This window comes from Arvicola amphibius, chromosome 6, assembly GCF_903992535.2.
Source record: "Arvicola amphibius chromosome 6, mArvAmp1.2, whole genome shotgun sequence".
In the NCBI taxonomy this organism is placed as follows: domain Eukaryota; kingdom Metazoa; phylum Chordata; class Mammalia; order Rodentia; family Cricetidae; genus Arvicola; species Arvicola amphibius.
Window position 1 is genome coordinate 121,830,337 of NC_052052.2, and position 15,384 is coordinate 121,845,720.

General features: G+C 42.2%; 1 protein-coding gene across 4 annotated transcripts in view; it reads left to right on the top strand.

Moving 5' to 3' along the window:
* Elmo1 (engulfment and cell motility 1) overlaps positions 1-15,384 on the top strand; it is a 517,917-nt gene that overhangs the window by 104,145 nt on the left and 398,388 nt on the right. For 3 of the 4 annotated variants that reach the window (XM_038333241.1, XM_038333243.1, XM_038333242.1), the window contains exons 3-4: positions 13,850-13,890; positions 14,897-14,969. In XM_038333241.1, coding sequence (XP_038189169.1) covers positions 13,850-13,890; positions 14,897-14,969 — 114 coding nt within the window. Of the gene's footprint in view, positions 1-13,849; positions 13,891-14,288; positions 14,399-14,896; positions 14,970-15,384 lie in introns of those variants that run through there. The other variant, XM_038333244.1, reaches the window with a different exon arrangement.

Sequence of the window (15,384 nt, forward strand, 5' to 3'; positions counted from 1 at the left end):
GTCAAATGCAAATGGACTAGACGTTGTCAGTGTATTTATTACCTGTATATATTTTATATAGCCATTGTGCTTATTGTTTATAGTTTTTCTTATTTTAGTTAGAGCCTTTTTAATTTTAGACAAAAGGGAAAATGAAGTGATATTTCATTTGTACCAGTATAAAGCTTTTCTGAAGATCAGAGAGTAAAAGAGTTGCACTGGTCAGCCATATAGACCAGGCAGTTGTAACACACACCTTTGATCCCAGTAGCCACATTGGTTTGCCATAGAAATCAGGTGTTAGTGGTGCATGCCTTTAATTCCAACACTAGAGAAGAATATAAAATGGGAGGAGACAGGTTTCAGGCTCAGTCTTATTCTGAGAAACATTGTGGCAGGATCTTCATTTTGGTCTGAGATAGAGGTAAGAGCCAGTGGTTGGATGCTTTGGTTTTCTGGTTTTCAGGTTGAACTCCAATATCTGTCTCTGGGTTTTTATTAATTGTTCTGCAAAAGGCAGCATGTTCTTTATCCCAAGGTGCATGTGACTAAGATGAGGTTTGTCCATCATTCTGGGAGAGAAAAAGGCAATCATGAAAAGTAAAACTCCCACTTGCTCTTCTTGTTTCCTGCAACCAACAGTGCTCAGTGTAGCCTCTTGGCCAGTGCCCTGTCTATTGTCATGACAACCCCTTCCATCTCTCACAGTCTCTCAGAAACAGTGCTGGAGAGCCTTCTTCCTAAATGTGTCAAGACTCTGCCATCTTTGATCCTTTCTGTGGCTTCTGGGACCCATGTCCTCATCTCTATGGGCTTTGCCAGCCCTTTTAGAGCCACTATGGCTTCTTTATGTCTGTCATCATATGTCCTATTATTTTCTGAGTTCATACAGAGCTTTTCCCTCTTTAGAGCCTTTATAGATACCACTTTTCTTAATTGGCAAGCACATTCCTGTTTCTCTGTCTAGTTGGAATTTATTCTTCCATCTCAGATGTATAAATCCCTGAGAGAGGTCAGTTTTCCTCTTTACACTAGATAGATGAGGACCCTTACTATGTGCACCTCTAACATCACGAAGGGCTCCCCTCACCAGCCTTGAAGCCCATTGTATGATGTTCTACATTTTGCGGGATGCGCTTTGTGCCTTCCAGTTTCTGGTGTATACCATAGCTGCAATTCTAAGCTGTATGAGTCAAGTAGAGGAGAGAGATGAGATGATGCTAGCATTCTCTGTGTTTATTCACAGTGTAGTACAGCTGTGAGAAGGAATGGCTTTAGAGAGGGCATCATTTTCCTTGTCCTCATTAAGGTTTCTAAATGTATCTGTGAAGGCCTTGTGAGCACCAATGTGGGTCTTCCCATCATGACTGTGGGATAAGCTTGTGGTAATCTGGATTTACAAGGTCTTCATTGGTGATAGGGTGCTTCTAATTTCTAGCTGGCACTTCTGACCTAAAACATCTGCTGGTTTGTCTTTCCTGTCTAAGCATCTCTGTTACTTTAGTTTTAAATGTTCTCCACTCCATGGTTCCCGCTGCCCCTGTGCACTTTTCTTCTCTTCCTTTTCCCTTGGTAAGGGGGTCACCTTATTCTTTCTGCTTAAGCTGAAGCTGTGTGTCTTCCTAGATTCCTCTCCCCCACAGCCATTGTAGGAAGCTTCCCCTCCATCTTCATCTCTCGCTATCACACCTGTTGCCCGTGCTTGTCAGCGTTGAGGAGTGCAGCCCGGGAAAACTGAAAAACAGCACGGTCAGGAAACGTCAGGGGCAGAACTATGAGAGACGCTGAAAACTACACAAACAAAGACAGTGGGCACAGAGTAGGTGGTGATGAAATTAGAACCAGCGAGCATGAGGAAAAACAAACTAGAAACCTTAGGAATGAGACAGCACAGATAGCAAACGAAATATCACGTACAGTATACTAACGATTCGAAAGAATTAAACACACAAAGTAGGTTTAACTGAAGAGAGAATTGGTGAAAGAAGATAAAAGTAGGGATTCATCCAAAAGACAGCCTAAAAAGAAAGGGATGAAAAATATGATGTCAGGCTCCACCTGCAAAGTGCCAAGTTAGGGTCAGTAGCCAGTTCTACCAATCCAGAGAGAATGAATGCATGGAAGAGAGGCAGTGTTTAAAGAAACTCTACCTCATATTTTATCTCTTTGGAGTTGGAAGGAAATTTGACCATGAGGAAGAATGGATTTTGAATGACTGGATGCGTCAAGGCTTTCTCATGTGGAACTCTGGGGATATAGTTCTCTGTCCAGGAGATGGTAGATCAAAAGGCATAAGCAGGGAAATGACACGGTGCTTTATCCTTTCAGATGGTCCCAAGTTGAGAATTATTTGGTGAATTGCAAAATGGAATGGAAATAGTTAGCCTCCTCCTGCCGTGGCCCAGTGAAGAGATAATTGTGTCATGGCTTGATGACAGTGGAGGTAGACTGTGTCTTTCAGAGTGAGGGCAGTATCATTGCTGTGCCTCCCATGGCCTCTGTTCCTCCCTCTGCAACCTGTGCTTCAGGTTGGACATTGTTCCGTGTCTGCCTTTTTCAGGATTCCCTTGGGTTTTCACTGGCCTCTTGGCCACCAGCAAAATCGACTGTGGTTTGGGAATACATACCCAGTTATGCCACTTTTGCATCTAAAAACCTGTGATGGAACAAGCTTTCAAGAGTGTCTGTATATGGACAAGACGGTTTCTTCTTCCAGCTGGCCCTTTTAGCCTCCTGTAGGCTTGTGATGGTGCCAACTCTTCCCATTCATCATAGGAGTTCCTTTAACTACTCCTTTCCACTTATTGTATCTTCAGGCAGAAATGCCTGAGGATCTTCACATGGTGCCCACTGTTTATTGCTCCTTTCTGTCTATAGGCAGAATAAAGAGGAAAGTTTGAGACATCTCCTTAGAGTAAACTGACAGATAGGGTCCTGGCACTACAGTGTGAAGGATAGGGAAGATGTAATATTCATTGCAGGTCTATATTTTGGTAAGTGTCAAGTAGACAAATGCACATTGAAAATTGAGAGTTTGGAGGTAATAGTTGACTTTGAGCTTGTGGGTGAATATACACTCCTTAGAAGCAGCCTGAGACAAGGAAGGACCTCAGGGAACAGCTGGCTTGGAAGTGGTGATTTGGGTATTAAAAACAAGAAAAGAGCTGGAATGGAGAAGCTAATATTAAACATTCCAGAGCTAACATCACATTTTATCATGACCACTGTGGCTAATGTGTGAGGAAGGATCATCCACCAGTCTCATGGACACGCTAAAGGATTATAAACTAAGTGACATTTGTCACAGAGAATTAGCACCGAGGTACCCAGAGTCACAGTGTCCTTCCATTCGATGGCGTCTCCTGTGCTGCATTTTACTACGCAGCCTCATAGTTTTCTCAGTCGTGCAGCAGGCTTAGTGACACCCTTGTGTGTGAATATGTGATCAGCTAGCAGCCACTGTTGCCCTATAGCACAAGACTGGTCAAGTGAGGACAGACAGTAAAAGTTTGCGTTAGTGCATCGTTGAAGGTACAGACATATGGAGACATTGTGGCCATTGCTTGCACGTGTTAGGTTTTCCCTGCAAAAGAAGTTTTAATATTCTTCAAGCCTGCATTTCTGTCTCAGGTTGTCACCCTCTCATTAATAGAACATTCGTTTCAGATTAAGAAGCCCAAAGTCTGTCCAGTGCCTGCTGGCAGATATCTCAACAAACCCATTACAGTTAAGGGAGGGTAAGTTGTCATAGTGTGTCCACTCACAAGCATGTGGGCTAGTTGTGCAGTGAATGAGAGACCAGTCACAAGGCGGAAAACCTTTAGGAATGTGAACTAGCTTCTTCAGATTGCCCTTGCCATCACTTCACTCCTGTGTTCTTTTGACTGACATTGTGCTAGGTGACATAAGCTAAAATCATCCGAGTGGAGGAAATCTCAAGAAAACGTTTCCACAAGATGGGGCTGTAAGTAAGCCTGTGTGGTATTTTCTTAATTAGTGATTGATGTGGGAGAGCCCACTACATTGTGCATAGTGCTTCCTTTGGCCTGGGGATCCTGGGTTCTATACGAAAACAGTCTGAGCAAGCCAGGGAGAGCAAGCCAGTGAGCAGCACTCCTCCGTAGCTTCTGCATCAGCTCCCATCTCCAGGAATCTGCTCTCCTTGAGTTCCTTTTGTTGATGATGACTTGTGATTTGAAAGCGTAAGCCTAATAAACCCTTTCCTCTCTAGCTTGCTTTGGTCATGGTGTTTTGTTCGTCACAGCAATAGAAACCCTAACTGAGAAGAGTGCTCTCTTACTTCCATCTTCTTTGCAGTTGACACAGTTTCGCTAATCCCATGTTTAAACTGAACCTGGATCCTACTTAGCATTGAGGCTTATTCATAGGAAGTCACCTAGTCCAATCACTTCTCATCTGTCAGGGTGTACAGTCACACTTTGTCATTCTGACGTCTTATTTTCAAACTACACATGAATATGGTTAACCTTCTGCATTTGAGTTTGACACAAGTATAAGTATATTATTTGACATGGAGGCAGGTGAGCAGATCACAAGACTTGACATAATTCATAGTGTAACCATTCATTTCCGTACAGGAAGAAACATTGATGATTAAGGGTGGGGAAGAACCCAGGTTGGTGTCGTCTTGAAGAACTTCTTGGAAGGCTTGCTAGTGAGGAAAGTTGAGAAAGAGACAGGAAAGTAGGAAATTGGTTCTTGTCAGAAACAATGAAATTTAGGAAATATTGGTAATTAGCAAAATAAAATAGTAAGCATTTGCAAGGAGACTCAGGGGATCATAGATGACACAAGAATTTTAGTGTGATAAACCTTTTCTTTTTGAGGGATAGAAACTGTTTCTACAGAATGTACAAGGGCCTCTAAAAGAGATAACTGTTTATTGTTAGCCCATTAATGCATTGGAGTGCTATTTGTGTCTTTGGCATGAATATTGTACTTTATTTTGGTAAAAAATATTTGATTAGTTCATGAAACTTGAAACAAGTCCTTTTTAGTAAATGATTTTTGGAGTGAATTATTTGTCAAGAAATAGGAGGCATGATTTGTCATCTTTCAGGTCCTCATATTAATCTTGGGAGGCTGCTGTGAGGCCCTCTGTCATTTTTTATAATTACTGGACTATGATTTCAGTGATTCGCATTGCAACAGTTGTCAAAATACTCATTTTGGAAGAAGCAGCTAAATTTGCCTCAGGGAAGTGTGATTTTTGTTAATATCTTTCAGATTAGTTCAGATATCATTACGAAGACAGGGAATGTAAACACTGCTCTCAGAACACACCACTCTTGGCCACACTTACACTGCAGCCCCGAAGTGCGGGACAGTCACACTGTCTTTGGAGGACAATACAGCTAACAGAGCAACCGTTGTCACTTGACCCGGTGTCAAGGAACTAGATGGGTCATTGTACATAAAAGTTTCTCCGAGTCATATTGTGCAAGTTGCAGTCAACATGCGAATGCTTTCTCTGTGGTACCCTGACATTTGGAAGCTGGGTTTCTTTTCTTTCTGGGCCAACATTACACAGAGCCGCTGTGCATAATCTGTTCAATGAAGCAAAGGAAAATCCCCAGTGCTGTGCAATAACGCTTCAAAGTATTAGGGAAAAAAAGCGCTGCCAGATTCTTTTAAAGCACTGCAGAAAGGATTAAGAATATAGGGCCAACAACTTGAGGCCTTTGTGGAAAATGGTTTTCCAATTAAAGGACTGCGCGTTAATGACAGTGTGGGAAGGCCAGTGACTGATGGGGAATAGAGGCTGCTTTGTGCACTGGCTGTGTCCTCCTAGCTACTTATCTTAGCTCCAGGAACAGTCAGAGACTGCAAAGAGAAGTTAAAACTCTTCAGGGTTCATAAATTACGTATCAGTTTTGTATCAGTTTATGATACAAAAGCTGCATCGTCACAGGCTAGAGTCACATGAAGAAGGATTGGATATTCAGGATTTTATTGAATTTTTTAAAAAAGTACCTGTGAATGTCTAAGCAGGGAGATTACATTGAATGGGCGTATTTGTAGGTGACATTTATGTCTTACTCTGCTCCACATGCTGTGCCAAGGATCTTGCACCATTGTCTCAATTTTCATGAGGCTAATGTGTGCCAGAGATAGCTTTTGCTCTGGTTTTTTGAAGAATTGTAGTGTGATGTGGGATTCCCCTCTGTATGCTGTGAATATGTTTTATTACCATTGGTTAATAAAGAAGCTAATTTGGCCTATGGCAGCGCAAATAAAACCATGCATGAAATCTGAACAGAGATATATATAGAGAGTAGGTGGAGTTAGAGAGATGCCATGTAGCTGCTGAAGGAGAAAAATGCCAGAACATTACCAGTAAGCCACAGCCTCGAGGTGTCACAAAGATGAATAGAAATGGGTTAATTTAAGATGTAAGAGCTAGCTAGGAATATGCCTGAACCATTGGCCAAACAGTGTTGTAATTAATATAATTTCTGTGTGATTATTTGTGTCTGGGCGACTAGGAAACATAAGTGCTGTCTCTGTTTACAGTAATGAATCTAACTTTACCAAACCAGGAACTGCAAACACTGGGGTGCAGCCCCTAGGTCTTTCTCTGAAGTGGTTCTAGTCAAGAGAAAGTTAGGAGAACTAGGCAGTGATCATCATCCCAAGTGATTTTCATCCCTTGATGATGTTTTTCTGTGCCCTAAAATCATTCTGAGTAGATATATTGATGGAGTTGAGTGTTGTTTCTAGGAGATACCCTTCAGCCTGAAGTGTGACTGTCAGAGCGGAGAACTGCAGCCCACAATGCCTTGTCACTGACAGGTGTTTGTATACCAGCTGGGCTGCTCCCGGCTGCAGCAGGCAGGTGGCAAGGCAGACACGTGGACAGCAGCAGATTGGAGAGCTCGAAGATGAACAAGGGACTGTGTAAAGTCCTCAGGCCAGGAGCTTTGGCCAGCAGTCAGGAACAGGTGGTTGAGTAGTCAGAAGTGGACAGAATCACCCGTGCTGACCCTGGGAATGTGGATGGAGGATAACAGCTGAGGGATCTCCTGGGAAAGAGCCTCCTGGTGGGCTGATTTGGCTTCCTCCTAAATAAACAGCCCTCAGCAGGTCTCTCATGCCTTGAGGGAATGTATGCCCTGAGTTGACAGAGTGGGTTTTTTGTTTGTTTTTGTTTTGTTTTAGAGAAGAGTCAGACAGAAAGAGAAAGCTTGTTTTTTTAAGGGGAAAGGTTCTCTTTTAAGGGGTGGCAGGATAGCTCCATAGAGCTGCCGCTGATCTGTGCAACGGCTCTGATTAGGACCAGACTTCAGAAGAAGCATCAGAAGGAGGATGAGGATTCCAAAATGGGTGCTACTGCAATTTTCTAAGGCAGCAAAGGAGGTGAAGAGATCGAGGAGAGCGAGAATCAGCACACAGGTATTGAGAGCCACACCAGAGAGGCAGGCTAGACACGAACTGCTAGAACACGAGACATTTCAGGCATCTTACCTAATTTTAAGAAAAGTGGATAGAACTCTTTTTAAAGAAAAATATGCTTTCTGGACTTGCAGGCTTGGATCAATTAAATGAAACTGAAGAGCTCTCTTGGAGAGTAAAAGATAAAATGAGAAGAATAAGTCCATTAAAGGAAGGCTCCCTTTTCCCGGTGGCATAACTCAGTGGCAGAGCACGTGTCCAGCATGTGCACAGTCCAAGGCACAAGTCCAGACACACACAGGAAGATGATAAATCAATTCCCGAGAAGAATAAGAAGCTCAGTCATTAAGTATATATGTACATGATGTCCTGCCAATCAGGTTTCTAGGGAAACACAGAGTTCGTTTAACAGATGAGTATGTGTTACAGTATTTAAAGGGTCAGCTCGCTTTGGTTGAAAGAAAAGGAGAAAAGATTGAGGCTCGCGGCCTCTGTGCATGCATAAACGTGGCCATGGTCTGGTGCTCCAGGTTCTGAAATGCAGGGCTGCCTTTCTCGCCGTAATAATAATGCATCGTGTAGTTGGGAAAGGTACATTTAACTTTTAAACAAAAAGCTTCAGTAATTTAGCTCTATGAATATATATATATATGTGCGCATATATATATACATATATATGTATATATATATAAAACCATACTTAAGCAGTTGAAATAATTTACTTCCAACATTTGAATCCAAATGATTTCCAGTAGAGTCGAAAACTGTTTTTAGTTCTTGGGGAGGGGTGTTGGCATATATTTTAGACCTAATTGTAGGCAGACTTTCTCTGTGTCCCAACATTCAGCCCTGTCCTGCTAGCTGACTCTCAAGCATATGGAGACTTAATATTAGTTATAAATGCTCAGGCAATTGCTTAGACTTATTATTAGCTAGCTCTTATAATTTAAATTAACCCATATTTCTTATCTAAGTTCTGCCATGTGGCTCATACTTGTTACCTCGTTTTCTACATGTCCTGTTTTCTATGAGTCTGTCCTGCAGCAACTCCAACTTTGCCCTTCTTATTTCCTGTGTTCTCTCTGTCCCCAAAATCTTGCCTAGCTATCAGCCAATCAGCTTTTTATTAACAATGAGAGCAACACATATTTACAGTGTACAAAAATTGTTTCACAGCACCTAATGTTTTTTGCTTTTTGGATTTTTCTTTCAATGACTTTTCTAGTTTGCTTTAGTTGTAAACTTAGCACAGGCTATAGTCACCCGAGAGGAAAGCTTCAAGTGAGCATTTGCTTGGGTCAGAATGGCCTGTGGGCGTGTTTGTTTAGATTTTTACTTGATGCGGGAGTGTACGTCTTGCTGGCACCATTCCTAGCCAGGTGGCCCTGGACTGCATAAGAAATCAAGTTCATGGGCATGCAAACAAGCCAGCAAGCAGGATTCCTTATAAGAAATCAAGTTCATGGGCATGTGAACAAGCCAGCAAGCAGCATTCCTTCATGGTTCCTGCCTCCAGGTTCTTTTCTTGAGTTCCTGTTCTGACTTCCATCAGCGATGGACTGAGAGCTGGAAGTGTGAGCTGAAAGCCCTTTCCTCCTCAAGCTGACTTTGATCTTAGTGTTTTATCAGAGCAGCAGGAAGGAAACTAGGATGCTGAGTGAAAGGAGAAGTATTCAGCAAGTCTTAGAAAGCTATGGCCGAATGTATTGTTCAGGTCACCGTTCTCCCAATCTTGAAGAACTGAACAAAGACAGTGACGGCTCGTAGAACATCTTAAACAAGTGTTATCTAGCTAGACCATTGACAAAGATGGTGATTGGCGTAAAACTCATGAGCCAGTAAGCCAAATGATGCCTAACTCAAAGGTTTATACAGGAAGTGAGAAAACTATGCCAGCCCTGGACTTTCCGGTTTGGTATCTTAGTCTGACTTGAGCGGAGCTTGTCTTGTCTTTTGGGTACTGCTTACTGATGGTTCTGGCCTGTGGTCTGCATCTCTTTTATCTTCCGCAGAGTCCTCCTCATCAGCTGTCTGGCTCCAGGCCGTGTATTGCATTTCCCCCGAGACCGAATCTGTGCCGAGTAGCAATAGCTTTTGTGTATCTGGGAGCTTATGGCCAACAGCTGCTAAGAGCCACCCACTAGTGGAGTATGTTGTGAGAAGTGGAAAACCTGCCCATTATCCCCATCTCTCTCTCTTTTAAAATAGTTGTTTCTTACTTATATGTTCTTTTATCTTGATTATTTGACTAGTGGTTTTAGACATGAACCCAGGATACAGTTTAAGCAGGCAAATGCTCTATGAACATGTTGGTTTTTAGGACCAGTTAATTTATGGATTTCCAGTTAACCTAACTGTTGAGTCTCTCTGCTGGCACCTACATACTGTGATACTTACCCTGAGGGTGGAGAATGGGCAAAGTCACAGATGTCCCCGTTTCAGGGGAGAAGAAGAAAAGACAATAAGCAAAGTGCTCAGGAAGGAGTCATTTTTGTTCCAGGTAAAGACAGAGAATAATTGTGTCTTTCTGGCAAAATCAGGGACATTTACTTGGAGAAGGTGGCTTTGATATGGATGATAAATAATTTGTAAGATTTCAGTTGTTAAAAGAGAAAAGGGACATTTTCAACAGAGCACATGACACAGTGAAAATGTGGGTCTAGCATATTTATTTTAATCATCCACAGTATTTAGAAGCATAGGTCATTTGTATAGAGAAGGCTTTCTTGGCAACAGACCGTGGAAGGCCTTGCATGTCAACTTAGGGATTTATATACTTCATAGATAGCAGTGATCACTAAGAGTCTATGGAAGATGTTAGAAGAAACACACGAGTAAAATTTGAGTGAAAATTAGAATTTTGTTTAATTTGACACGGTGATTAGACAATAAGACTAGAGATGTGGAGACTTTATTTGCAGGCCTCTGGGAATTACACCCCAGAACAAAGGTGGTAGGTACAACTCGGAAAGAGAAAGAGGTTATGATGATGGCAATGACATCATAAGATGTGCTGTCTTGTAAATGTTTGTGTCACGGAAGGGAGCAGAAGAAGGTGAAAGCAGAACAAGTTCTCAGAAATGTGCCTGGAAGACCTGCCAAAATAAGTACCCAGAGTGTAGGAATTCATAGACAATAAGTCTGAGCCGGCTGTAGATTTATGGAAGCAGTTACTAATTAAGGGTTGATGTTACAGAAGCTTCTTGTTCTGGAGAAGCAGAGTTCAGAATGCCATGGTGGTAGGTGCTGTTGAAGGCTTCATCTAAGGATCCAATTTGGTTGAGAAGGCAGGAGATCTGGAGAAGAGGAGTTTGGAGGAGGAGAAAGAGGAGAGGAAGGAAGTGATGAGGGGAGAGGAAGGAAGTGATTAGGGTGACATATTGTTGTGACTATCAGCAGCACATACACTACAACAGGTTATCAGTTTTGATTGACCTGAAAAAGTGGGAGCTAATGATTTGCTAGAGCAACAAACAGTGTCAGCTGAGGCTGACAGGAAAAGGAAGGTGTGAGTTGCTATCGGCTGTTTGATTAGAGCAGATAGGGGAAGGGTCAGAAAGTGGGCCATAGATCCTGTCCCATCCTTATGTAACAGGCATTTTAATTGGCTGAGATGAATTTTGAATGTTCAGCTCACCATTGTTCCTCTTGCTCTGTCGGTGAGAGTTTTTGTTTCATCTTTCTGTATTGAGTTTGCAAGCTTTTTCGACTTTAAGGTCTTTATTCTTTTCACATATCCACCTTCAGAATGTTCCAGATATAATAGTATCCCAGAGTCTTTTTAAACCGGCTTCTGTGTCTATGAATTTGATGTGAATTAAAACCCAAGTCATTGTCTGAGTCCTAGATTTAGAGGTTTGGCTTGTTTCGGAACAGTGGCTTTGGAAATCTTGTCCCATCGCAGCAACCAGGCCCTTTTGCCTTGATCTCCCTCTCTGGTATGATTTAAGAGTCTTGTTGCTTAGGTCTTGTCTTTGAGGGCACAGAGAGTAAGATGTGGGGCCATGGGACTCTCTGCTAGAATCCTCCTTACATCCTCATATTCTGAAGGGGTCTACCAACTGGAAATATAAAGTCGTTATCTTACTCGAAGGACTTTTCTGTTTGTTTGACATTCTTTGTTTTTATTTTTTGAGATAGTCTTACTGTATAACCCAAGTTGAGCTTGAATTTGAGATCATCTTGCTTCTGTCTCCAGAATCCTGGAATTAGAGGCCTGTATCCGAGAAAATTTTGTTCATAAAGTTTCTTGCCATTTGGTTCTAAGAACACATTTGCTCTCCAGTTCACAGATGCAGTCAGTGGACAGGCCCTGGCAGAGGCTAGGGCGTGTACAGCATGTAACTGAACTCTAGAGTCAAGACAAGATTTCTTCCTTACTCTAAAATGCAATCAACTCAGGATGTCGAAAATACCAGGTTCTGGGCATTTCCCAAGAATCCTTAGTTCCCCTGGATATAATGCTGAGTGAAATAAGTCAGACTTGGAAGGCCAAATAAAAGTTTTAAGTACCATCAGAACGTTAAAATAATCTCAAGTGGAGAATTAAATAGTGTTTGCCGGAGCCTAGAATGGGGCATGTACACAGTACGGAGAGAGGATGGTTAGTGGGGACAGGGGTGCAGCTGAATAGGAGAGACTAATTCTAGTGTGGTCCTCGGTGTTGAACCCAGAGCCTCACCCATCCCTCAAAGTATTTGATGATGTACCAGTAAGCCATTCTCTACCCCAGGAAAAAGAATAATCAATCTATAATGTTTTGAAGGACAGTGGGATAGTTGTGTTAAAAAAGAATTACTTGAAAAATTTGAAACAGCTAGTAAAAATGATTTTGAGTGTTCCCAACACAACGAAATGATGTATGTCTAGGGAAATATGTATGTATGCATGTATCTATGTATATATTTACCCTGAGACAGTTTCTATACACTGTTCAGCATGTATTGAAATGTCATGCTGTAGCCCCAAAAAGTGTGCAAACATCATGTCTATTCTAATGTATCTAAGTAATTAAACAAAAGGCAAACTTAAAGAAAACAGTCATCCGGTTCCATTTCCCCACCTACTATGTGCACAGCTGCCGGCAGAGACAGACATTGCTTTGTGTCCATGGAAGAGAATGTGGTGGTGGAGTTCCTTTGGAGTCCTGCCCACCAGCTCAGTCCTTCAGGGGGCTACTGAAGCCTGCGGAGGACCATAGGAGCAACGCTTCGAGCTCCCTTGTAGACAGGCAGCCTTTTGCTCAAGGCCAAAGATGAGCTTTGTCAGCAACACTGGAGGGCAAGGAACCCAACCATTTTAGAACTCTTTACTCTTTTAACGTAATTCTTGTTTAGCTATAATCATTTAATTTTCATAGCAGCCTTTAGGTTGGATAGCAGCTCTCCTCATTTACAGATCAGTTAGCGATGTTTAGAAGATTAAGCTAACAACAGCTTACACTGCAGACACAGTTGGCTGCCAGTGTCTCAGCTTGCCAGTCTGAGTCAGAATTTCTGGGTACCACACCACTAGCTCTTCAGAGTAGCAGGAGCACTTTTTTAATGGGTGCCTTTCCAGCCCAGAACTGTGGGTTGGAATTTGTGTCCTCTCTTCCTGGTATCCATTCCTTGTCTGGGGTTTATTTTGGTTGACACCCTCCTCTCATCCCTCTTCCCTTGCTGACAGCTAGTGTCTGCTTGTCTCTCCTCAGTGCATTCTTTCTGCGTGGGGGCAGGCAGAGCACAGCTGTGGCAGTTAGTTAGAGCAATAGCACAGCTGTGGTCAGCTGCCAGTTGACGCAACGGCACATGGTGTCATAATCTCATTTCTCTGGGGGCCACAGTTGGGTGAAAAGTCTACATACCTGCAAGAACCAATGCTCTGTCTCCCAAATCCCTTTTGCCACATGTTCTCATAAAATTATCATGGATCAGCGGCGGGAGAGATGGGTTAATAATTAAAATTTCCCGTTTGTTCTTCGAAAGTACCCAACTTAAGTTCCCCAGCCCTCACATTAGGTGGCTCCTAACCACTTGTAACTCCACTTCCAGGGGGCTACAGTCACATCTGTGTGCACATGAACCCGCCCCCCCCACAAACATATAAATAAAAGATAAAATAAATCTTAATAAAAGATCATGAATTAAAGCTTGTTTGCAAAAAGCCAAATGACTGCACGCCTGATTCATGTGCAGCTTGACCTTACAGGCTCCCATTTAATTTTAATAAGACAAACTTAAATACGATGATAATTCTCAGTATAGAAGCAAGGACCAGAGTGGTAATGAATAGTTAAATTTCATGGGGCACCTCGTGGTTTGTTACCCCGAGAAAAGTAGGAGACCCTTTGGCGGCTATGAGCAGCAAATGTAAATTTTCCCCACTTAAACTTTTTTTTTTTTATTAGTAGTTTCTTTTTTGTTTAAAATGTTGAAATGAAACTGACCGTATTTCCTTTTTTTTTTCTCCCTCCCAGAAAAAACCACTGTCTGCAATAATAAAGGAAGTCTGTGATGGGTAAGTGTCACTGGGGGCTCGGCTGAGGCCTTCTCATCTGTGTAGACTAGGCAGGCAAATAAAATGCTTGCAGTGGAGTAGCGAACATTATTCACAGCATTATAAATAAGTGCTAGTCATACATATGTTCCCAACTCACCACTCAGTCTGTCCAGAGTCACCCACAGTTGCTGTGTGCAGGCTGCACCTCATTCTACTAGTCTGAACCATTCTTCCTCTAAGAGCAGCCTGTGAAGTAACCGGGTGTTCTGCACCGTAGGCTTGCTTTTGTTTATTTTGGCAAGTCGTGCTCTTTGGCCTTCCCAGTAGGGAGCAATCTAAAGGGTCTTGGGGTTAAGCACACACTCCATCTGAAAAAAAAAAAAAAACTGAAACCACTCATGTGTCAGAGAAGATGTGGAACCTCACACGCCATGGGGCTTTCCTACTTCTCTGCGTGAGCTGACAATCCAAGGGGAGAACACATTGGAAAGTGATATGTGATGTATTGACTGGCACAGCAGAACCGGTAATCTAGAATATTCCCTATGAATGTGTAAGACCTGAAACACTTACTTGGAGTGGTCCAATAGGTGTCAGCTATACCAAGTGAGAGTTTGGATTCCGAGACAGCTGAAGAGTGTTAATCGCCTAAAATGTAAACTGTGTTTACTTCCTTTATTTTTCTCACTCTCTGTTGCAGTCTTAAAAGAGTGAAGAATGTTGCCTTGATTCTTCCCCTCCGCCCTGTGTTAGTGTGTTAGAGATGAAATGCTAAGAGTAGGACTAGACCTAGGCAGTCACCTATGAGATGGCTGGGCCTGGGTAGTGAGTGAGAGCCAATGCTGGGGCCTGGGTAGTGAGGGTGGGCGATACCATTTTGTCTTGGGAACTTACTGCCTTGTAAAAAGTACTGTTCTGCCAATTCTAATTCTAGAGAGTTTAATTCATCACAATCTTATAAAAACTGCCAAACCAGAAATTGCCACTTTCATGTTTCTGATTATTTCTACTTGTGTTTTTAAAGGTGGTCTCTTGCCAACCATGAATACTTTGCACTGCAGCATGCTGATAGCTCAAACTTCTACATCACGGAAAAGGTAGGCACCTGTGTTATATAGTCTGGGCACTCCTACTGAAGGAAAGTCAATCACTGCTAATTCTTCTATTTAGGGCTGGTCAAAATTTTATGTCCCTACCCTCTGTGACAATAGGGTCTGCAAAGCAAAAAATTGCTAATTTAGTATTAAAAACATAGTGTAGCACATTTAAGAGTGGAGTCCATTTGTCCTAGCACTTGGGGAGACAGAGGTACGTGAATCTCTGTGAGTCTGAGGCCAGCCTGGTCTACATAAAGAATTCCAGGACAGTCGGGGCTACAGAGAGAGAGTCTATCTTAAAAAACTAAAATAAATAAAATAAAAAATTAAAAAAGAGTGAAGTTCTAGTAGGTTTCTTAGTTTTAACAAACCACATTTTCTTCTTTAATTCTTTTAAATTGCATTTATTTGTTGG